Source organism: Anser cygnoides, chromosome 22, assembly GCF_040182565.1.
Source record: "Anser cygnoides isolate HZ-2024a breed goose chromosome 22, Taihu_goose_T2T_genome, whole genome shotgun sequence".
Taxonomy (NCBI): Eukaryota; Metazoa; Chordata; class Aves; order Anseriformes; family Anatidae; genus Anser; species Anser cygnoides.
The window spans coordinates 8,143,864-8,167,958 of NC_089894.1; the positions used below are offsets into that span (position 1 = coordinate 8,143,864).

Consider the following 24,095-nt stretch of genomic DNA (forward strand, 5'->3'; position numbering starts at 1 on the left):
GCAGCACGCCGCTCCGCTCCCTCCCGGTGCGGGTGAGGAGGCTGCTGCGGGCCCGGTGCGTGAAACAGCCCCGGCCGGGGGGGGGGGGGGGGATCGCTCCCGGGGGGTTGCCTCCGGAGGGAACGGCGAGGAGCGGAGCTGGCGCCGCACGGGGGGCTCGGGGTGGGTGCGGGCGAGGTGTGGGTGCGCGGCACCAAAGAACTGCGTGTTAAATAGAACCGTTCCTGCCGAGCCCTTCCTGCCGGAGCCGTTCCTGCCGAGCCCCTTCTCGTGCCGCTGGGGGGGGGCCGGGGCCGTACGGCGGCGCGGGGCAACACCGGGGGCGCCTTTTCGCAGCGTCCCGTGACGTCGCCGGCGGCCCATTCATAATTCCAGGCGCCTCGCTGCTGATTGGTCCATCCCCGCGAGGGGGGGCGTGGCCCGGGCGGGGACGTCACGCCAGCTGGGCGAGACCACCTCAGGGAGGGGGGGGGGGGGGCCGGCCTTGGTCTACGCGTCCTTTCTCCTCCAGCGGCTCCTCGGCAGGCAGCCCGCCGCAGCCCAGCCCCGCTCCGCTCCGGTCCGCTGCGTTCTGCTCCGCTCGGCCCGGGGCTAACCGGTGACCGGCTCCGCGCCGCCGCCCCTTAAGCACCCCCCTTATCCCCCCCCCCCCCCGCTCCTCAGCCATGGCCCCGCCCGGCCCCGCCCCCTCCCCTCCGCCATCTTGGCTCCCCCTCAGCGCGGCGCCGCTCGGGCTCAGCCGGGCGCGGCGGAACGAACCACTGCGGGGGCAGCCGGAGGGGGGGGCGGGGGGGACGGGACGGGGTAGGCGGGGACGGAACCACCGCGGCGGAGAGAGGGGGGGTGGGGGAAGCCGAGGGGCCAGGCCGGCGCCGGGGCTTGACAGGGGCGGGCGGTACCACTGCGGGCGGGGGGGGGGGGAGGCGCCGCGCCGGGCGGGACCATGCGGAGGCGCTGGTAGGGGGGGGGGGGCGCGGCCGGGGGCTCGGGGGCTCCGCCATGGCCTCGAACTGCGCGGGGGGCTCGGCGGCGGCGGCGGGGGGGGGGCGGCGGCGGCGGCGGCTCGGCGCTGGGCTCGGCGCTGAGCGCCAGCAAGACCAAGACGAAGAAGAAGCACTTCGTGTGCCAGAAGGTGAAGCTGTTCCGGGCCTCCGAGCCGCTGCTCAGCGTCCTCATGTGGGGGGCCAACCACACGGTGAGCGCCCCCGGACCCCCCCCCCCCCCCGGTTCCCCCCCCCCTCGGGGCTCCCCCCGGCCCCTGGGCGCCCACCCCGTGAGGGGCGCTCGGTGGGGCCGGCCCCGGTCCCTGCCCCCCCCCACCGGGGGCTCCCTCGGCCCCCTCCCCCCCGGTCCCTCCGGGCCCCCCCCCGGTCCCTCCGGGCCCCCCCGGCCCCGCCGCCCCCCCGGCACCCTCCTGTCCCCCCGCATCCCCCTCCGCAGCGCCTCCCCTCCTTGCCCAGCCCGGTGCCGTCCCCTCCCGCAGGGTGCCGGTGTCCTGCCGGCTCCCCCAGCGCCCCCAGGGCCGTCCCCCAGCGCCCCCAGCTCCGCACCCCCCCGCTCAGCCCCCGGCCCGCTCGCTCAGGGCGGCCCCCGTGGCCCTGCCGTGGGCTGGGGGCTCCGTTGCGTCCCCCAGGATCCCGCCGCCGGCGGTACGGGAGCGTGACGTGTCTCGGCTCCGTCCTAAAACGCTCGGGCACCGTTTGTCCGCCCTCGCCTCCCTCCGACTTCAGGCTTTCAGCTGCCAGAACCGAGGCCGTGCGCTCCCGGGGCTCGGCCTCAGTTTCCCCAGGAGCTGTCGGCACCGGTCCGGTGGCTCCCGTGGAAATGCCGGCGGAGGCTCCGCTCTCGGGCCCACCTCCGCTGCTCGTCCCTGAGCCCATCCTTAGGTTCTGCTCTGGGAACCTCTCCCCTCTCGGCGAGGGCAGGCACAAACCTCGCACGGGAAGGGCAGCTTGCCTCTGCGCAGTCCTGGATGCGGGTGATGGACGCTGCTCTGGGAGGTGGTTCAGGTGGCCAAAGGGTTCAGAAGCCTCATCCCTTAAGTGGACGCACCCTCGGGTTCAGACACCTATTTCCCTGTTGCGTTAACAGAGGTTTCCTAGAGAGTGAAAGGGGTCAGGGCTTATTCTTTGCAGAAACAAATAACGCTCTCAGAAGAACAGAATTTTATTTCTAGCGTGCGTGACAACGGAGTGAAGGCTTCCAAGTGCAGTTCAACACGGCATTGTCTTCCTCAAAGGATGTTCCAAGTGCTTGCTGCTCAGAGCCTTGCCCGAGAAGCAGGGTAATGGAATTAATCAGGCTTTGATCAGTGATGCTATTAGGAGCCGTGAAGAAACGGGGAGATCGGCGAGATTCTTCCCGGTTTCGTTTGTGGGCTCCTAGGGACAGTGGTTGCGTGGTGGCAGCGAGCCGTCTCTTTTGTAGCTGCCTGGTACTGGGAGTCCTGGCATCTTTTTTAGGCTCGGAATCAGGGCGCTGTAACTTTTGGAGCACTTGGCCGTGAAATGCTTGGGCACGGGGAAGAAGGCAAGCTGATAGCCGTGTCTGAACGCTGAAGTAACGAGATACATCAGATGATTGTTATGAAGAAACTGCTGCCAGAAATGAGGTCCGTACCCCGAGGGGCTGGGAAAGGGTTTAGCAAACTTCAGCCGTGACCTCCTCACCCTTGGACAGGCACCCAGCGTTTCCCAACAGACTCTTCCTCGTTCGCTTTCCCCCAGCTCTCTGCCGCTGCTCTCGCCTTGCGTTGGGGTGAGCCTTGGGGTGCCTGCAAGGGCTGGGAGCTGGCGTGGCCGTGCCGCGGAGCCGGCTGCGCGCCAGGAGCGTTTGTGTTTGCTCAACACGCGAGCAGCTGCGCCTCCCGAGCGCGGAGCAGGGTGAGATGTCGGTGTCCCGCTTATCCAGGGAGCGGAATTGCTGATGTTCTTCCAGCAGATGGGTCTGGGCAGCTCGCGAGCGTTTTCAGGAGTGCCTTTGAACGTCGTTAGAAATCTTACGGGGGCTTCTTTGGTGTTTGGCTTCTGCACCCCAGTTTTTCAAGGCGGGGTGGATCCCGGGGCTGTGGGACCTGCCTCGGGGTCCCTGCAGCAGAAAGCGCCGCTGTTGGCACGGCCAGGAAGATGCTGTCCGAAATGTTGCAGTTGGGACGAACTTTTTCATGGACAAATCAAACAAACAACCAAGCGTTTTATGCAATCCACCATCTCTGCTGAGTGAGGAAATTCTCTTGGGTCCATTAACCGAGTCTGGCAGCGGTTCGGCCCTGCCTTGTGTTTGAACAGGCTGACCAGCAGCTGGTGCGAATACAGCGATGGGTCTGGAGAGCATCTGGAGCAGCGAGGAACAGGAGCTGGGTTCTGGAACACCAACTCCGAGCAGTTCTGTTCAAATATTGAGCCGGGTCTTGGCTGTCCTGGTGGTCCCCAGCCAACACTTAGAGCAATTGGAGCCGGGGTGGGGCCGAGGCTGGCGTAAACAGGGCCAAACGTGGGTGGCGTCAGCCCAGCAGCCAAATTTCGAACCAGAAAACCACGGAGGGGAGAGGACTCTGCGCGGACTCCTGCAGATGAGAGGAGGGAGCGGAGTCCCGGAGGCTCGCCCTCGATTTCTGAGTCTTCTGCGAGCCGCTAGCCAGCGGTGTAAAATCCGGCAAACGTGGAGATGGCTCCTTGGGAGCTCTGCTCGTGCCTGCTGTTGTCATGGCACTGGGAGAGGCGACGCAGCTCCTCGGCGCCGTGCTCCGCGCGCCTCCTCTGTGCCCTGGCTGGGTGCGTGCACGTGGGAGCTCGCCGGCAGCGAGGGGGAAGCCGCGGTGGCTGGAGGGGAGAAGCCATCTCGCACCGAACGAACGGCAAAACGAACACGGCGGCGTGGTGTGATGCTCCGGAAACCATAGAAACGGGTGGAAGGTGCTGATTGTGCAAGGCGCTGCCATCCCGGCGAGCTCGGGGGCTGCTGGGGGGGGTGACTTGTGTTTCTGCTCCTTGAACGAGCGGGCGAGTTCCTGCGGCGCGCGACGACGCTTCTCCAGGAGCCAGGTCGGCAACTGGAAGCCATCCCTGGAGCTCCAGGGATGCTGGCAGGTGTAAAAAAATTCCCGTTTCTGTTGAAAAGGGGTAGATCTCCGCTGCTGTCACTGCGGATCTCGCCCGAGGCAGCCTCCTGCGCTCCAGAGGCTCGGATTGCTGGCCGAGGCAGCAGCCGATCTCCTCGGCCCCGTAGGAGCGGTGCCAGCCAGCACAAAGCGCGGCTAGTTAGCATTCGAGCGCAATAGCAAAATTGGGATTTGCAGCACGCTTCTCCCTTCTCTGCAGCGTTGTTTCTGGTGTTGCCGTGCTCATTCCAGCCAGGGCAGCATCTGCCACGTATCAAACGGTGAAGCCCTGTAAATTGGGACTGGCACGGGGCAGGCGGCGGGCGCTCATCCTCTGCAGCACTTGCTGCCTGCCGCGGCTCTGATGGAGCTCTGCAGAGCGCGGCGTACGGCGGGGGGCGATGGTAGCCGGTGTTAATGATTTAGGTTGTTGATTAGGTTAATGATAATAGGTTGTGAGCCTTCGCATCCCGGGACCTTCTGTTAAAACAGGGATGCCGAGAGCTTCTTCCCTTGGGGGAAACGCCGAGGAAAGGAGCTGTTCCCGGGCAGCTCAGCTAGCAGCGCGGGGCTCGGGTGCCGGCTGAGCTGCAGGCTGTGGGTAGGTGGCTGAAGCTTTGTGCTCCTCGGCCCCGTTTTCCCCCCGGGGGCACGGTGCTGCCTGCCCTGTCCGTGCTGCGGCCCCGTCAGGACGTGGGACTGCTTGCCAGCGGGCCTCCGACTACTTCGCTCCCAAAGAGGAGGCTCCGCCGTCGCCGGGGGCTGCTCTCCTCTCTCAAGGCACGCCGGCGTCCCCAGGGCGCTGATAGAAATTATTGACTCCAAGAATCATTCTCCCACAGCGTTGCATGGGGGTTTGTTAGCCTGGATGCTGATTAATCACGCTCTAATTCATGGAAAACGGTGTTTTTTTTTCCCTCTAACCATCGCCTGGTTGTTCTGTGCTGAGCAGCTGCAAAGTTTTGCTGCAGATGTGGGTTTGTCTCCGTGCTGGTTGGAGTGATTTTTGCTGCGCGTCTCTTACCTGCTTCCTCGGGGTGCTGTGAGGTTTAACGGGCGTTCGGGAGGTACGTGGGGCTGCCGGGCTGAAAGGCATCGAGAGGAACAAAGTATTTGTATTTTCCTGCACAAATTCCTGTTGTAAAGAATCCTAGAGAGGAGACTCTCACACTCCATCATCTGGATCTTGTTAGTAAACAAATCGCATTTTCCCATCAATTTACTAATGGTAATTGCCACTTTGAGGCTCCAGTCAGGTTTTGAAACAGAATTATGCCTGGCCCGTTCGTTCTGACAGCTGTCCCTGAATGACACGGAATATTGATGCGTATTTTATTGAAGAAGGAATTGGCTTTGGTGGCAGAGACGAACGATCAGCCGCAGATAAACCCAGGGTCCTGCTGACTGCTGTTCCTCTGCTGCCAGGCAAAGGGGCAAGGAGGGAGAACTGAGGCTCAGGAGAGAAAGGGGGGGGGTCTCCTCTTCCCTCCCTCGCCTGCTGCTTTGCCCCAAGCCGTGGTCCCCGCTCTGGTGGCACCTGGTCGCCCTTCCCCGCATAAAAGCAGCGGCTGGGACCGGCTGTCCTGACACCGAGCCACCGCTGTCTTGTTCCTCCGTGCTGGGACAACCTCCGGGCACGGGGCTGTCCTTTGGTCTCGGAGCATGGTGAAACCAGCCGAGCATCGTGAAGCGTCTCTCCTGCAGCACCCGTGCCGTTGCCTGGTGAGGATGCCGGCCGGTTTGTCTGAAACGGGGCTTGGTTTTAAATCCCCTGGGGCCCTGCGAGCCTGGTGGGTGCCTGAGTTTCCTGCAAGGCCGTTGGGCTGGTGCCCTGTGTGCCGTGACCTGGGGCAGGATCGGTTTTGTGGGAGCTGCTGCAAAGTGCGGGTGGCAGTGGCAAGATGCTCTTCTCGGCGGTGCTGTCAGCTCGGGGCTGGGTCCCCGTCAGGTTGCCTGTGCTTTCTGCCCAGCGGGGAAATGGGAAACTCCTGCGCTCCTGTTCCTGTGCCTCTCAAGACGACCTGAGCCTATGCTGAGGGACTGACGGGTGCTGTCTGCCGCTGCCCCTCCGCTCCCAGCAGCTGCCTCTTCCAGAGCCAAGAACCCAGCCCAAGATCCCTCTGCCCACCTCGTGGCCAGCGCCAGCCCCGGGGGAGACCTCCGGAGCTCCAGGTACAGGCAAACGTGGTACGGATGGGATACACCTGGGGGAGACAGCGGGGTCGGGCCGTGGGAGTGCTGGGCACCTCGCTGCTGGGCACCTTGCTGTGACCTTGCCTCCTGTAGCATAAATACCCGGAGACACGCTCTGCTATATATAATCTGCTGCACGCCTCTCCCTGGGGAGAAGGCGAGAGAGCAAACATGTGCCAGGCGTTCGTCACGTTGCTCCCGGAGGCTGCTCAGATTCCACCGCGATAAGCACAGGAGAGGAGCCCTGCGGAGCAGGGCTGGCCACTGCCGTTCTCTGCTTCGGTTTGGGCAAGACCTGGTGTGTCGCTCAGTGCTGCTGCGGGGCCAGGCCCTGCCACCCTTGGGATCGCCCTGCGAGAAGGCGGGGTTGAGATCTCCCCTACCCACGGCACGGTGTGGGGCTTTTCCTTCCTCTTCCCTTGGGATCCTGAGAAAAGCATCAAGCACCGGAGTTGTGGGAGCACGCAGGGCACATCCCTCTTGCTAAAACATAAATCGATCGATCCCAAAGCCATGCTTTATCTCAGGCTGGTGTCAGGAACCAGGACCCCGCAGACGGCGGTGGAGGAGCTGCTGCGAGCGCTGGGACCACAGGCGGCCAGTTCAGCTCCTCGGCAGCTCCGCGAGGCGGCGATTCGTGGCACAAATCCCTTCCTTCCCCCTGTCCTGCAGAGCCAGAATCCCGAAGCATCCAGAAAGCTCTGCCGCACGCAGCTGGAAGCGGGGAGAGGCTTCCGTGGGGGTATTTTTTTGGCTGTCGTATCCTGGAGGAGTGCGGACCGCTTTTAAGCGAGGCGAGGCAGCTTGGCGCACCGTTTCTGCCAGTCAGGAGACGCGCAACAGGTACAGCGTTTGCTTTGAGGTTTCTGCTTTGGCAGAAACGAGGACACCCGGAGACGCCTTGACATCTCACTTTGCTAACGCCCGTGTCTGCGTTTCTGGCAGGGAGGAGAAAATCTCGAAATTGCTGTTCCCTCTCAGCCGTCAGCACCCTCCCTCCACCCTGGAACAGGCTGCTAATGGCTTGTTTGTGCCTCAGCACCGCCGGGAAGAGGGCTGAGAGCAGGCGTGTCTCGGCGCTGTCGGGCTTCCCCTCCCGTTAGACAGCAATAATTAGCGGCTGGAGGCAGCACCTCTTGCTCGGCGCGGAATTAGCTGTTTTCTCTTCCCCTTTCTGCCAGCGGGAAAGTCACAGCAAGGGGCTCGCCGAGGCGCTGCCTGCAGTGGCTGGGACCTGGACCCCGGGGTTTGGGAGCCTCCCCCGGTCCTGTTGCCTCTCCTCTCCTCTCGCTGTAGCCCAAGGGGCCGCTCGGTGCAGGACGTGGCTGAAGCCGGGGGGTTTTGGCCTCCTGCTCCGCTGTGATCACAGCCGACGGAGGCGTGTGACGTGATTTATTCGTTCCCTAGCGCGGCATTCCCCATACGTCCCGAAGCACTTCATGGGAGTGCTTAATGCTCCTCGGTGCTGCTCTAAAGTAAATACTGGGCAGGGCTTTAGAGAGCACCGGCGTGGCTCCTGGCAGAGCGGCAGCCGCTTTCCTTTCCGCTTATCTGTTGTGTGGGATGGCAGCCTCTGAAAATAGGCGTCGTTTCTCTTTGCAGCGCGCGCGTGTCTTTCCAGCCTGACGTTTGTTAAATCTGGTCCGGTTTTTTCGTCGGTAACGACGGGGAGAGGATGTGAAGAATACCCGCCTCGTCAGGGCGTGCTCCTGTGCTGGACAGCTCGCGGCACAGCTCCGCAGCCAGCGCCGCCGTGCCCCTCGCGGAGCCCAACTGTGCCACGGATCCCGCTGCGGGATGCTCTCCTCCTGCCTCCTTTCGTCTCCAGCTCCTCGGTGGAGACGTGGCGGCATCTCTGGGCTGTTTGTGCGTGCAGGGAGCCCCAGCACTGGGCTCCGTGTCCCTAGGCTGGCAGCCTGGACCCTGTCCCCGGGCGGCAGGACGATGCCACGCGCTGTCCGGGCGTGCTGGGGGTCGCTCGGCCTGCTGGGCTTTGGGCGCTGGGAGCAGAACCCAGCTGCAGAACCCAGAGCAGAACCCAGCTGCTCTCCAGCACTGCCTGCTCTCGAGCGCTGGCACCTCCTTGTCAGGGCGCTGCCTGGGGCAGGGCAGCCCAGCACCGTCCTCGGCGGTGGCTGCGGGGTGCTGCAGCGTGAGCCCGCCCGTACAATCGTAGCTGAGCATTCGTTCTTCCGCTCCCCTCCATCCCTGTGGCTGCCGCACATGCCTGAGGAGCAAAAACCAGCTAGGGGAGTGACTCATCCCTCCGGAGAAGGTGGGATAAGAGCAACGAGAGGCAGCAAACAGAGAAACGGCACCCGCAGGGGGGCTGCGCGGCGCTGCGCCCGAGCTGCCCGCTCGTTGTTCCGGCTGGTCGCGCTGGAGGTTTCGGCCGTCCGTGGTTTGTAACACCGAGAGCTAGTCCAGAAGTGGGCTGACGCAACGCTCCCTAAATAAAGGCGAAGGCGATTTATTTAAAACGTGAAACCTGCTGTTTCTTGGTCTGTAGGTTTGTCTCGATTCTAAGCTGGATCCTGGGCGATCAGATGAAAGAGCCGAGGCTGGCTGGGGGAGCACTCGCCCCGTGATCGATTGAACGAGATGTTTCTGTGGCTTGTAACCAGTGTTCTCCAGGCTGCTTCAGCACAGCAAGCTGCTCTGAAAGCCTGATGGGTTATATCCCATTAAAACCAGCTCCTGGGGTAGCTGGCGTCCCGTGAATCCATGGATGGTAACTGCAGGGCGGTGGAATTTGGGTTTTGAGTCTGCTTTTCCTTTCTCTTTTAGATCAATGAACTCAGCAACGTTCCCGTCCCTGTCATGTTAATGCCCGACGACTTCAAAGCCTACAGTAAGATTAAGGTGGACAATCATCTATTTAACAAGTAAGCGTGAGCTCCACACCTTATTTGTAACTAAAGCTCTTTGCCTTAGTAGGGGCAGCTGGTGCGGTGGAGGCCTTTTGGTTTGTTCCCTGCTCTAATGCCAAGAGGATCTGGGCTGGCTGTGTCCTGCCAAGACCACGCAGCGGGACACGGGGACGTGGGAGGGGGGCATCTGCCACCGAGGTGCTGCCTTGTGGCTTCGTGTCTGCGCTTTGAGGACAGGGCAGGAGTTGCTCCCCATGGCCTGCCGGGATCCTTGTCTCTTTGAGGCTGTTCACAGGTGACAGCCGTGATGCTGCGTTGTGCCCCTGGCCCCCTGGGGCTTGTGTGGAGTCAGCCCCTTCTCCTTTTCCCAAGAGATCAGCTTTTGGAAACCGTTTTAAAACCATGGCTGTGACTGGTGCCGAGAGCCGTGTTCACCCTGGCTCCGTGTGCAGGTCCGCAGTGCTCCCTGACTGGTGCTTCCTTTTCACCAAATTTCACGTGGATCAGCTTTAGAGAGCGGGAGCGTGGTTCAAAAGTTTGTCTCTGGCACCAGCAATCTGCAGTAGCTGCTCTTCCCCTCTTTACCTAGGTTTTATTTTCCCAAGCTTTGGCCCAAAGGATTCTCGTGGAGGAGGAGCAGACAAAACCTCCCGCTGTGCCCGGGCAGGACCGTCCTCTGCTTAACACGGGGCAGAGGAAGAGCCGTGGGAGGGAGCCCCGGTGATGTCCCCCAGCTCCAGGGAGCAGCACACGCTGCCCTCGGTGCTGTGCTGGGCAGCGAGGGACAGGGATAGCGCTGGGCTGGTCGCAGTGCTCTGCAGCGTGCCAGGCTGGAGCCGAGTCAGCCTCTCCCCTGTGTTCTGGGCGAGGTTTGGCTCACGCCGACCTTTCTTTTGACGCACCGGTGATCTGATCCCGTCTGAAATCAGAGCCCCCCCCCCCCCACGCCCCTTTTCCTCCAGCTTTTCATCTTAAACAGCAGCAGCGTGTTGCAGGGGGCAGCCGTGTTACCGAACGGAGCAAAGCGACAGAGGAGGAGGAAGGGGAAATTATTCTGTCAGACCTGCGCTTGTGACAGGAGGGGTTGTTCCGTAAGGCAGACGTCCTCGTCCACAGAGCCTCTAAGTCAAGGATCCTGCAAGCATTCCTGTACCAGATGACTTCTGTAGGCATCCGAAAAAACAAGCTGCCCTACCAGGGGCAAACATCTGCAGGACGGGGCCCTCGTGGGCAGGAGGGGGCTTGGATATCCGGGGTGGGTGATGTAGAGGGAGGCGAATCGAGCCTGATTTCACCAGCTGATCATTTCACAAGGATATCTGTTCTGCTTTGCCCTAGGGAAAACTTGCCGAGTCGCTTTAAATTTAAGGAGTACTGCCCGCTGGTGTTCCGAAACCTCCGGGAAAGATTTGGGATTGACGATCAAGACTACCAGGTACCTTCCCTTCTCTCCCTGCCCTCCTGAATCCTTTCTCCTGGACAGAATAACAAAGCTGGGGGAGAGAACACAGTACCGACATTCTTTGTGGTCAGTTTTTATGGGCTTATGATCACGGTTTGAATGGTTTTACCGCTGGCCCCCAGCAGTGGATGAGACCTTGCTGTGTCAAGCAGTGGGCAGTCGCAGAACGAAAAGGTGATCCCTGCTCCAGAGAGCTCACAGGGTGGGCATACAACAGGAGGCAGCAGCTTGCTGCAGACAGGCAGGAGCTGGGGGTAACAACGATCCAGATCCGCCTGTCATGTTTTGGCAGATTTGGGTGCTGCTTTAACTAAGCGTGTGCTGCTGAATTGGGTTTATCCAGGTGGCTGCTGCGTGGGGACACGTCCGCCAAGGCCGGGGGCTCCGGCTTGCCTTGGAGAGGAGACATTTCCTTGTGTTGGTACAGCTGGGCTTAAATCCAGTGAAAGATGTTGAAGCTCTTACAGCAGGGCCGCCCTTCGGCGCGCAGCTCGTAGTCTCACACACGCGGGAGGCTGTGCAGCAGCCCGCTGGTTAGAGGCCACTTAAATGAGGGAAAAGCCAGCGGGGCAGTAAGAGGGTGGCTTTGATAGCTGCGTGGCCTTTAGCCGGCCGAGTGCTGGGTAATTAAACCCGTTATCTTTGGCACTCGGCTGCCGTTGATAAAGGCGGGCATTGCGCCAGCACCGACTGGTCGAGGGCTTGAACCAAAACGCTCGGTGGGATCTGCCAGCGCAGAGCAGCAGATAGCAGGGGGTGAGGGCTGCAAGCTTCGTGCTCCTTCCCTTCTTTACTTCTCATACGAGCCCGGCCACGCTGCGCTGTGGGAGAGAGGAGATGGGAGCGGGGTTACTCCTGCAAATCTCACCGAGCTGCTTCTTTCTGGTAGTAGGTGAGCCCACGTGCGTGTGCGCAACTTCCCCACGACTGTCAGAATTCTCCCCATGTCTAGGTTATTGCTGATCAGCTCCTCTTCTGAGCTTAACGGAACGAAGAGATGGGTTCGCTTAGCCCAGCAGCGTGGCTTGTTGTGCTAGTGAGGAACGGGATGTCCCCAGTCTGGTTTCTGGTCTCATGGCACGAGGAGCAGATGCGTAGCACCTGCATCCCTTCTTCTGCCCTGTTCCCAGACCCAGGGGAGAGCTCTCGGGTCCCTCTGTGAGAAGGGACAGCCTCCGAGGACACTGCCATCGGTGCCTGGGGCTTTTTGCTTCTTTTTCTGTGTCTCAGAGTTGCCTCTCTGCTGGCTGCTGGGGACCGTCCTCTGCTGCCTGCCCCGTCGTGCTGGAGCTGGGCGCACCGAGGGTGTTTGCTCTGCAAGACGCCTTTTTGGTGCAGAACTGATGGTTTGCTTCGTTTTTCTTCCGCAAGGGGCTGGCCATCCCCAGGAGGAGCAGTAAATGCTGGCTGCTGCCCGTGGCAGCCCCGCTCTGGGTGCCGGCCCGCCTGCCGGTAGGATTATTCATTCTCCTTTCCCCCTCGTCCCCCCAGGCCCTTTCTCTGGGCAGCGGTGGCGTTTCGCCAGGGGAATGGGTCCCGTTGCCTCCCGGTGTGTTGGCAGGAGTCAACGCCGGGCTGTGGGGCTCTCGGGGGGGCCGCGGGGCCAGCAGCACCCTGCCCCTGGGGCTGGCTGGGCCGGGGCATTGCTTCGTGCTGCCTTCCTCCGTACCCTTTAATGAACTTCTCGCATGCAGTGAAGTGATCAGCTCCTAATTATTTTTTCTTCCGGTCCATCTGCTACGGTATATTTTAGACATTTTTTTTATTTTGTGTTTTAAGAAATGGTCAAAACCGTAGGAAGTAACGTCCGTAGGAGCACCCCCAGTCCCCTTGGTTCCTATTACCTGGCCTGTCCTTTACACCTCACTTGTTGCGCTGAAGGATTGCTTCTTCCATCTCGGGTAGAGCCGTTCGGCTGTTTAAAAGTGTCTAGTTAGAACAGAAAGCAGAAAACATTTATTGAGCTAAATTCAGGTGGGTAAAATGCAGTGGGAATTGAGCCAGGATGCTAAATATAACACTCCGGCTCTGGAGGAGGTGGAAATGACAGGAAGGGAATGAAGTAAACCTAAGGGCTGGGAGTTTGGTAATGTCCATATGTGGTCACAATTTCTGCTTCCCATCTCCTCTACCAGAAACGCTCTGTGGTTTTGAGGTGAGGGGTGATTAAACTGTGTAGCACGGACTCATTTGCAAATGTCAGCAAGAAGTGAGGGTTTTTTGTTTGCCTTTATTTTCCTGACAGCTTCTAAAGCCGTTGGCAGGAGTAGAGTTTTTCCCCTGCTTCATTAAAGTTTTAAAAGCTTTAAATGCTTCATTCTGAAAGGAAACCTCTCGGCTCGCTTGCAGCGTGACATGGTAAATCCCTCGGTCGCAGCAGGCTCTGCTCGCCTGCGTGTCTGCGTCTGCAGAAGAGCAGGCTCCCTCTGCCGTCTGCTCCTCAGACAGCTAAGGGGAGGCGAGAGCAGTGTAACTGGTAGCTAAAAAATACATCACGAGCTGCGCTGCCAGCCCTGAGATCCCGAAAGACATCACCTCGAGCTAAAGACCGTGATTGAGACGTCAGTGCCGCTGTGCCTCGGAGCACAGCTGGCCCCAGCTGCACCAGTGGCAAGGAAATACCAGCTTGAGCCTGTACTGGGGGCTGACAAAATGGCTTCTGAACACACGCAGGTAACTGGGGCGGTGCAGTTGCAAGGCAGTTTTTGAGACGTGGCAGCGGAGCCCGGGCGACCTGCTCAGGTTAGCCTGGAAGGTGCGAAGTGCTCTAACAGGAGGAGGAGGCTCGCAGAAAGTCCTCCCGCCTGGGCAGAGGCATCGGGGTGGGATGAGAACAAAGAGTGGTGGCGTGGCTCGGGGAAGGAAGCAGGCAGCAGCTCTGCAGTTTGCTTGGGATTTTCCAGTTGTGCTGCAAGTACAAAAAGAAGCTGCGGTGTTTCGTTGCTAAGGGTGGAGACAGGGATGTAAAGACAGATGCTGCTGGTTGTTGGAAGAACGGCCGGGCTATTTATACTCACAATCCTTTCCATCCGATTGTAAGAATAACTGGCTTTTGGTTTCAGAATGACCTGTGAGGAGTTCCTGAACAAGGAGACTTTTGCCAGCTTAGGCGCTGCTTTTGGGTGGGAAGGGAGACAGGCCATTTTCGTTCATTTTGTTCTGGTTTTACTTAAACCTTAGAAATATTCTGACAGTTGTTAGTTTTCCGGGAGGAAATCCCAAGAAGTTTTGATACTGCCTTCTTAAAAACCAATTTGTTAAAAAATAATAATAATAATCTTCAGAAGTGCGTGCCAGGTGTTGGAGTAAAACGTTAACAAACTGAAGGCCTAGGTGAAAGCTCTAAACTCCACGTTCGGACTTCTAAATGAGTCAAGCGGGCTTTAACCTCAGCAGACCTGAGCTCTCGAAGATGCTTGCTTATTAAGTCACAGCTGGTTTGTGAGTGTGCTCGGGAGCTTGGCTGGGACGCTGCCACGGCTCCGAAGGTGGAGCATCGAGTCCCTGGGCTGGTGTTCTTCCAGAGCCGGGCTGTGGAGCTGGTCCTGGTCACCCGTGTCTCACCTGCTTTCTGAGGCTGCTCTTTTTTCTTCTCCGGGGGGGTGGCAGCTCCTGCCTCTCCTCCTCACGTTTTTGTCCTGGTTCCCTCAGAACTCGGTGACGCGAAGCGCCCCGGTGAACAGCGACAGCCAGGGCCGCTGCGGGGCCCGGTTCCTCACCACCTACGACAGGAGGTTTGTCATTAAGGCGGTGTCAAGCGAGGACGTAGCGGAGATGCACAACATCTTAAAGAAGTACCATCAGGTATGGTGAGTCTGGAACCCTGGGAGGGGAGGTGGCGAACGGCTCGGGGAGCGGCTTGGGATTAGCTGGAGAACTGGAGCTCGGATGCGCAGTGAGCAGCCTGGCAGAGCTTGCGAACAGCTTCTGCAGAAGAAAGCGGTGTTCCTTAGCACCTGAGAGCCAACTAGGGCACGGCCGCCTGCTGCTTCACAGCTCTGAGTCCTTCGCAGCTCACCCTGTCCCTTCCATCAGTGAATGATGGGCTGCTGTTACCTGAGACCTGTAAACGTGCTCCGAACTCAGTGCTTTGGGTTAGCCTTTCCGAAGGGACTGGGGAGGAGACAGTTTCTTGCAGCAGGGAAGAGGAGGCAAGTGGCACAACTGGAAACATTCTACCCTGGCCCACGTTATCTGCCGGTCCATCTGCTCCTTACTTTCAGATACATTTGCGTAACCCCAAGAAGTGATATTAGCCAGTGCCAACAACAGACCTGCCGTGCTGTGAGCAGGTTACAGAAATACACACGGAGCTTGTTACAGCAGGCTGGACACGCACGCGGCGAGATGCTCTGTCTCAGTTCAGGGCTGGAAGCATCTTACAATGCCCTAACTTGCCTTTTTTGAGGTGCCAGGAGCCGTTTGCAAGCCTCCTTTCCTTTCACATCAGTGTCAGATGGCTGGAACCAGAGGCTTCCCTGTCCCCTTCTTGCTGAGCTCGTGTCCTGTCGGGGATGGGCTCCGTCTGACAGTGCTGTCCTTCTCTGCCCTCCCCTTCCCCGCACCCCTCCAGTTCATAGTGGAGTGCCATGGGAACACCCTCCTGCCCCAGTTCCTTGGCATGTACCGGCTCACCGTGGATGGAGTGGAAACCTACATGGTGGTTACCAGAAACGTGTTTAGTCACAGGCTGACTGTGCATCGGAAATACGACCTGAAGGTGAGCGTTTGGATGGCAGTCGTGGAAAGGAGGGCTCCTTTTCTGGGAGGGCGAGAGCTGGTCTTTGTAACACCTGCTAGAGGAGGTCCAGGGCTTTGCTTTTTGTTCAGGTTTTGGGGTCTCTGGCTAGGGCTCCACTTAAGACTCAAGTATCATTCAATTCCCCCATTCCAAGCAGCCTGTGCTACACCAGGGAGGTCTGCAAGTCCGTCTCAGGCATGAAAAGGGATTTGGTACTGGTTTTTAAATATTGTTGAGGGGGTGTGTTTTTTGTTTGGTTGGTGGTTTGATTTTTTTTTTTTTTTTTTTTAACCTGCACAAAGGACTTAAATGGTGTCAATAAATTCCTCAGGAATATAACACAGTGCAACAATGACCTCTTTATTCTTTTGCTAGGGCTCAACAGTATCCAGGGAAGCGAGCGATAAGGAGAAGGTATGGACTGTCCCCGACCAGCCTTTCCTTCCTCCTGGTCTTTGGAAGCAGGTGGGATCCCACTGACTTCCCTCCTCCCAAGGGGCACTGAGCAGGGGAAGTTAAATGGGCCCTGAGCGGTACCCTGTTTGCGTCCCACCTTCCAGGCTGTACCCAGGAACTGCTTAGGCAGAGATGGTGCAGACCTGGTGCTGCCCTGCTCCGTTATGTTGACACTACCCGGGGTGGGAGGGGAGCTTGTTGTGAGACAACCCCCCAAGTACCAAAACCCACGTAAGTGCAGTGGTGTCTGTATGGAAGGAGTTCTTGATAACACCCTCGAGTGTATCAAACTGAGCCAGGTCAGCAGTTAGCTTTTCCAGCAGCTGCTTTTATAAACCAGAGCAGCTCTTCTCAGATTCTTGGCATATCTCACCATGTTTGTGAAATTGGTTTCTGGTGCTGTTAAGGGGAACCTACAGCTAAGAATCCTGCCCCTGAAAACTTTGGCTCTGACACTGACATGAAAAGTCCTGGTGCTACTTTTTTGTTTGATTTGCACATGCACATGGGCTTTGCAGGCTTGAGACCATAGAGTAAGCCCGTTTCAGTTTGCCCCAAAATTAGTCACTGTCATAAGCAAAGGAAGTCCCTCTTATGCCAAAAGCTCTGGCATCAAGGCACAGCTGCATGGTGCCCAAGTACCCCTGGCTCACTGGCTGTTTAGTCTCTGGCTTTTTCTGCTTATGCAGTTTGTCTCAGACTATTCATATTAGATCTATATAAAGCCACCGCGCACTCATATATCATTCTAAGAACAAAATAATTTAATTCCCAGTTGCACAAGGGGTTGTGTATTCTATATCCTTGAGAACTCCCTGGGGCCTGTTGCAAACAAATTCCTCAAAACATGGTGGTTTTAATTTTTTCCTCAAGTCTTTAGGGAAAGAAGCATTTTTTTTTTCATCCCCCCATCAGAAAACAACAAAACGCATTTCTTTTCTATTCTGGGAGCCGGTTGGATCGTCTCTGGCTAGAGCCCAGCTGTCAAGCTTTCAGCCTGCAGCACATCTTCCTGGCAGTCTTTAAAGCTGAGTTGCTCTCTGTCTCCCTTCACCTCCCCTGAGGTACGGCTCAGCACGTGGATTCATTGGCAAACGCTGTGCTCTGCCTCTTGCATTTTTCATACTTAGTGGACAGGATGAGGCCTTACAGATAGGCAAGAGATATTCTGGTGCCACCCCACACTCGGTCCCTGAGCAACATCAGCACATCGCTGAAGGATCGGCGTACCTGCCTTCCTCCGAGGAGTGAGGGTGTGGAGAGTTTGACACGGGCTTTTTGTTGCAGGCCAAGGATCTGCCAACGTTCAAGGACAACGACTTCTTGAACGAGGGTCAGAAGCTGCACGTTGGAGAGGAGAGTAAAAAGAACTTCCTTGAAAAGCTGAAGCGGGACGTGGAGGTAAAGTTTCCTGGGGACGGCTTTTACTCCGAGTGTGCCTCCCATACCTGGGTCGTCGCTGTGGCCTCTGGCCCAAGCGGTCCAGCAGTGGCTGAGAAGCAGGTCGCTCCTGCACCAGCCAGACAAACGCAGTCAGGATTGTGCTGGTGGCAGAGGGCACATGAGTGCCTGTGTAGATTCCGTGGAGTCTAATAAGGGTTTAGCTTTCACTGCCGCACTTCCTTAGGGAGATATTGGGAGGGTCGGACTGAGGATTTCTGATCCCACATGGATACTCTTTTTTTTTCTTCTCCCCACTCATCTCTTTCTCCCAGTTTTTAGCTCAGCTGAAGATTATGGACTACAGCCTGCTGGTCGGGATCCATGATGTTGACCGAGCAGAGCAGGAAGAGATGGAAGTGGAGGATCGGGCAGAGGATGAGGAGTGCGAGAACGATGGTCTTGGAGGCAACCCCATTTCCTCCTACGGCACGCCCCCTGACAGCCCTGGCAATCTCCTCAACTACCCTCGCTTCTTTGGGCCTGGAGAGTTCGATCCTTCTGTGGACGTCTATGCCATGAAAAGTCACGAAAGTGAGTATCGTGGAATATTGCCCCGAAGCGGGTCTGGAGGGCAGAGGAGGTGTCCTCTGGTCTGGCTGAGCTAAATGGAGTGAAGGGCTGTCCGCAGAGAGGCAGGGAGCCTGCCAAGTGTTGGAGTGTTGTAGATGGTGTGAGTTTGAAAGGTTGGAAGTGATGCTTGGAGGGCAGTTAAGTGTTCAGAGAGTGTGGGGGTCTCTGGTGTGCCGTTTCCAGTCATTTCTTTGCCCTTCTACAGCCTCCAGCTGCCTTGCTTTCTCTGCTGGTTGCACTGACACAGACCTGCCGTGTATTTCTTAAGGAGGGGGGTGCAGCCGGGCTTTGCTCACAGCTCAGGGTGTGCTAGCAACTCTCTTGCCTCGCTAGGTGCCCCCAAGAAGGAAGTGTACTTCATGGCCATTATAGACATTCTTACGCCATACGATGCGAAGAAGAAAGCTGCACACGCTGCCAAAACGGTGAAACATGGGGTAAGCAGCCTGCCGCCTGCAGGGAGGATGGGCTTTGGGGCTTCTGCTTTGCCTGCATGCCTGTGTGCGTGAGTGATGCCTTTTGACGCTGATTTTCTACCAGTATGGAAATCCTCTGGTGATCCCGTGTCCAGGAACAGCTGTTCCTTCACTGTCTCCTCAGACTGTCTTGGAAGGCTTTCCCTCTGGTTGGTGGATAGCAAGACCTGAGGTTCCCTGTTCCTTCCTGGAGCAGAACAAGTAATTATCATGCAGTCACTGGTGTGCCTCGCTGCATTCTCTGATCTGCTCCTGGTGGTCTTAATGATCCCTTTCTGCCTGCCCTTCACCTGGGTAATGCAATGCCTGGGAGATGACCTGGTCTGGGAGGTGCTCAGGTTCCCTGGTGTGGACCCAGCGGCCTCACAGAGCAGGGGTGGACTGGCTGCAGGGAGACGCAGCGCCCTGCCCCTTCCTGGGGCCAGTCCTGTTCCCTGGCATCAACTTCGAACTTCCCAAAGGGGCTCAAAAATCCCTGTTTAGTGGGACGTGGAGTTTTTCATGCTCTTCCTCTTCTAAACCGTAAAAGAACAACTCCAGTGCTTTGACTCAGTGGACTGCAGAGGATCCAGACGGAGCTAAAATCAGGTTCCTTGGGGATCTCTCTAGACCTGTTTTTTCCTAGAACTTGCAGGTTCTTCTGTGGGTCTTTCCCAGCAGAGCCAGGCCATGTTGACGTGATCACTCCTGCTGTCCACCGTCCCCCAGCTTTGCAGTGCGGCAGGGTTTGCCTCCCGAGGAGGGTGTTCTGACTTGTCTCCTCTCTGCCTTGCAGGCTGGGGCAGAGATCTCCACCGTGAACCCCGAGCAGTACTCTAAACGCTTCAACGAATTTATGTCCAATATCCTGACATAGTCATCTTCAGCCTTCAGCGAAAAATGAAGAGAAGAGGGGCTACTTCCAACCAGAGAACGCAGCCTGTGACACTAAAACAGACACTGTAGCAGCTTGTGGGGTGTGTGTGTGTGTTTGTGCGCGTGTGAGCAAGAGTGAGTGTGTGGCACTGTGTGACTTAAGAGAAAACTAATTCTAGGTGCACCCTCCAACAGTCCACTTGACCCAGGTGGAAAAGTGGGTTTTTGTTACAGAAGTGCCCAGACGTAGATTCGAGGGCTTTTTAAAACGAGAAAAGTGCATTGTTTCAGCACTGCTCTTTGTAATGATGTTTTCTCCTCTCTGATCAAGAGACTCCCGTAGGGATATGACATGTGGCACTGTATGAAAGGGTCGCTCTAGATCACATCCAGTGAGAGTGAAGCAGTGCCTGATTCCACAAACTACTACTTTTTTTTTTTTTTAATTATTATTATTATTGGACTGTCTTTAACAGAAAGATGTACGAGCCCTTTTATTTCCCTCTTGGTAGGAATTGGAAGGAAAATAGCTCACCATTTCGAGGACGGAAAATATTACTCTGATAAGGAGGAGTCGCTGAACTTTAGGTAAATTCAGACTGGGACACTTTATATTTTTTGGTTAATTTAAGTAACAAAACCTTTTTTTTTTTTTTTTTTGTAACTGCACTTGATTTACAAGAAAGATGAGGGAAATGAACATCTACCAAAGATGATCGCTTAAAAAGGTGTAACTCCTGGAACTTAAAATAACAATGTGAGAAGTAGTAGAGACATTGCACAACCTCAGATGATAATGTGCTCAGAGCCATCGTGCTTTAAATTGGCCAGCTACGAAGAGTTTGTGAAAGAAGAAGAAAAATGTGTTTTGTACCTGTAGGTTTGGGATAGTATTTGACTATCTGGAACATTTCCCTCTTGCACCTCAGTCAGGAATTGCCATGTCTCTTAGATATAGCTTCACATTGCAGTTCTGCCAGTGTTAATCTAGCTAATGTTCAGTCTTCCTTACTCACCCGATCTGCAACAGGTACTTGAATTTGTTTCCTGACAGAGGTTCTTTGCCTGGTTGGTTTATTTTTGAGATGGCAATGTGACTTGCACACGAAGGAATTGGACTCGCTACCCGTGGGGAGTGCTGGGAGCTGTGACTGGAGCAAGTTCCGCTGCTCAAGAGGACTCAGGACTTGAGCTGTAATCGTTTTTACTCTTTGCTCCATGCCCCTCTCTAGAGCGACAGTCAAGGAGTGGAAATATTCGAACACTTGCGCCAGATTCTCCCCCCCCATCCTTTCCCCCTCCCAGACTGGGACTGATCTGCGTGAATAACGTCCTGTTTTGTCTCCAGAACGCTTGTAATATTTTTCACAGCCAAGCTTGTCCGACTTGCTTTGGGTTTTGTTAGCTCCGCTGCACAACAGTTACAGATCTTTTGGTTCTTTTTTTAATCTTCTTTTTCTTTTTAAGCAGGATTTAGTGTTTTGAACCAAACTCTTGCAGTTGAAACATGTTGCTTATCTGCCTTGAAACTGTTTTCACATATGCCTTTGTTTCGGGAATAAGCTCTTTTGAATGTCTGTCCTGTGCTGTAACGCGTGCAACAGTTTGCTGTGTGGAACTTGGTCCTTTTGAGAGATAACTGGTGCTCATCACATCCTGGTAATTTCCCTAGACTAATGCTAGCTCTGGTCTGGATTCTGAATGTGGGCCTGGGTTTTTGTGTCCGTACCCACGTTCGCGATGTGAATGCCGCAGGTCTCAGCTTTGAAGGGGACAAAAGGGGGCTAAAGTGTCAGCCCATGAGAGTGCACTGTAAGTAGGGCGTTAAGGAAGTCAGACGTGAATATTGGGAGTCATAATGGGATATACATCTTTATTCATTCGTGGGTCATTCCCTTTGATGTGGGACAAATTTCTTCTGCCTCTGTAGTCCAGTCCCTGTTTGGGGTGACGTGGGGGGCTAACGCACCGTTGTCCGAGAGGCCGGTGAGTCTCGTGTCTTAAGGTGCCTAGCTGCAAAAGCCACAAAACAAGTGCAGGTATGAGAACACCTTGAAAAGGGAGGACTTAGAGGGTATTGTCAGCTTAGTTTTGTGGGCATTATATTGGTTCCTTTTCTCTTAGAAATAAGCACTTACATTTACTATCAATTGGAAATTAAATACCAATCACTTTTTATTCTTGACAGTTTTAAAAATCCGCATTGAATCTGCAACTTTGGCCTGGTAAGTTTGCTGTTCTCCTTTTGGGAAACTAGCTTGTACTTTTTAAACTGTGTATCCTTAAATCATGTATTAAAAAGGAAGAAGAAAGGGGGGGAGGAGAGAGAGGGAAATCAGTGAACTGCAGACATCCTACGATGAGACACTAAAAAACCAAGCAACCCAGAGACGGTAGAAGAATGGAGCTTGTGTAGCTAGGAGCAACGATTTCATTCACTGAAGTTCGTAAACAGGAATGAAATTAAGATGCAGTTAATTCCTGCAGCAGTCTGTACAGAACTCATGATCCCAAGGGCTTAAGAGCAGCTAACTGCTCTTCTTACTCCACTCTGAACAAACTCCTAGAACTGAATTGGATGTCTCTGGCTCAAGTGATACAAAAAAGCCCCGTGAACTCTATTCACTTTAGCACTTCCCCAATTCTGCCACTTCTGTCGAGTTGCCATACTGTGTGTATTAAAGTAATTAAATGCAATTTTCTCACTTAATGATGTATTACCCAGGTATGTAACTTTGTTTAACGTAAGCATTTTGTATATTGTTTACATTTTGAGAGGTAGCATTATGTTAAAAATGCTAATTTTTGTTTCTAGACAGTATTTTTATTACCAGAATAAGAGGTGAAGCTGCAAATATTTGATTTGTTTTTAAAAGGGACTTTTTCTTTTCTTTTTTTCGTTGTTGTTGTTTTGTTTTTTAATCTTGTTTTAGGTCACTTTTTTAACTCAAGTATTTAAAAAGAAAACCCAGCCCTTTCAATTCTGGTTTTACAACTGCTTGTGCTAGTTTGTTGTCTGTTTCTGGTGTGAATTTAGTTCTAGTTTGCTGAATGTAGATATTTCTGTCTGTAGCATGTACCCTGCGGAACACTTTACACTGAAGTGCATTTGACTGAAAACCACCCTCGGCTGAAAGAGTTGCTGTAGGTAGGCAGATCGCTCTGATCCCAGGCGTAGTGCAGGATTTCTCAAGAAATTGCAGTGCAATTCTTTGGTCAGCTGGAGGTTCAAAAAGGAAGAAAACCTTAGTGGGCAGAGTGACTCCAGTGCCTGACGGCAGGGTGAGTTTGTGTCAGAAGGGAGCTGCTCGATCCATCGTCCTGCCTGTACTGGGGGTCTCTCTCTTTGCGAACGTGGGCCAAAAACGTCAAAATTTAAGAACTACAAACTGCTTTGAATCCAGAGCTTGCCTCTTCCCCGCTGAGATAGCTCCTAGGGCATAAAGAAGAGTGGGAGAGGGAGAAGGCAGAGTGCGGTCACAGTTAGAGTGCTGTTCTGCACCTTTAGTGCAATAAAAACCACTTGAGAACACTGGGTCACCCTTTAATAGGAAGCCCATGTTCTGGAGATAGCAGGCAGCACCCATCCTTTGTGTCAGTGCCAGGGAGAGGGCCTGGCATTTGCAATATGTAACCAGTGTCAGCAGAGTTCACTTCTCATCACGAGGAGCAGGGGAACCCTTCCCTCTTGGCTCATGGACAGTCTCTGATTGATCGGTTTTTAATTGTAATAGCCACGATCATGAAATTCCTCACAAGGAAAACTTCTGGGGCGGTAGGTGTCTCCTGATTTCCTGTGTAAACGAGGCTGTTCTCCCACATCTGAGCACCCTAGTTTTAAATTGCTTTATCGTAACCAGCAAGACCACTGCACCACTTCAGACGTTATTTCCTTGTTGTCTGGGAGAAAAGCCCTGCTTTCCCCTCCAGAGCCCCAGCTACTTCCAGTGGGACCTTTGATGGGGTCTCTCCTTTCAGCCCAGTTAAAGGCACAAAGTGAGGCCGTATGGTAGTTACGGGCCGTGTTCGGTGTAGGGGTTGTGGCTCGCTCTCAACAGCTGCCTCCCAGTCCTGTGACTACTATGCAGTCTTCATAGACGCCTCCCTTCAAGCTGCACAGAGGTCAAAAGTGTTCAACCCTGAGGTGGTACAAACCTTCCAGAAGTCAGTGTGTGTACTAAAACGTGGTTTGCAACACGGCGTAACCGAGCTGAGACAGATCATTGTAATACTACGCTCCAAAAACAAAACGGCTATCTTCTCCCCAGCCGTGTCTTAATGCCCCATTTCAGGTTTGCCTGTCACCTTCCCCTACTTCTGCAGAGCCATTCTCCAGTATCCGTATTAGCCACTACTGATTTTCCTTGCTCTTTGAAATGAATTCTTGTGTAATAGCAATGGCAAAGCGTGGGGAACCAACTTCTGGTCATCCATCATTTTTAGTGGTTTCAGTTTTCACCACTCAGAACTTGTGCTGGTCTTTGTTTAGCTGCACAATGCTAAGTGCAGCTGGATGGAGTTGTGTCAAGTGAGTGTATTACACACAGGTTACAAGGGTGGGCAGGGCTAATCAGTGCAACTGAAAAAAATGTGAATAAATTAAGTTTAAAAAAAATGCATTCTAGGTTTTTTTCACTGCTGTTTTTTAAATAGGAATTTTAAGTCCTCTGTGCTTGTCTGTTTGCTAGGAGCAGTTTGAGACACTGTTACTGTTTTGAAATGCATGCATGTTACAAGATGAGTCTCCAACCAGAGAAAAATAAAATTAAAACTTTGTGTACATCTGTTCCTCGTTGTTGTCCTGTTTAAGAGTGTTCTAATGATCAGCTGTTACTCCATGAGGTATGTGCTCATTTTAAGTCCTGTATTAACCACAGCTGGAAAAGTCTGTTTATACATGCCTGTAAACTGGGGCTCCTAAGTAAAAACT

General features: G+C 55.2%; 1 protein-coding gene across 1 annotated transcript; it reads left to right on the top strand.

Moving 5' to 3' along the window:
- The first annotated feature begins 984 nt into the window (after window positions 1–984).
- PIP4K2B (phosphatidylinositol-5-phosphate 4-kinase type 2 beta) lies at window positions 985–23,945 on the top strand. Its single transcript, XM_066981883.1, is given in 11 exon segments — window positions 985–1,038; window positions 1,040–1,195; window positions 9,080–9,177; window positions 10,501–10,597; window positions 14,276–14,428; window positions 15,198–15,344; window positions 15,741–15,779; window positions 17,109–17,222; window positions 17,537–17,795; window positions 18,168–18,271; window positions 19,086–23,945. Coding segments are annotated over 11 exon segments (1,287 nt in total). The 5' UTR covers window positions 985–999; the 3' UTR covers window positions 19,167–23,945.
- The last annotated feature ends 150 nt before the right edge of the window (window positions 23,946–24,095 follow it).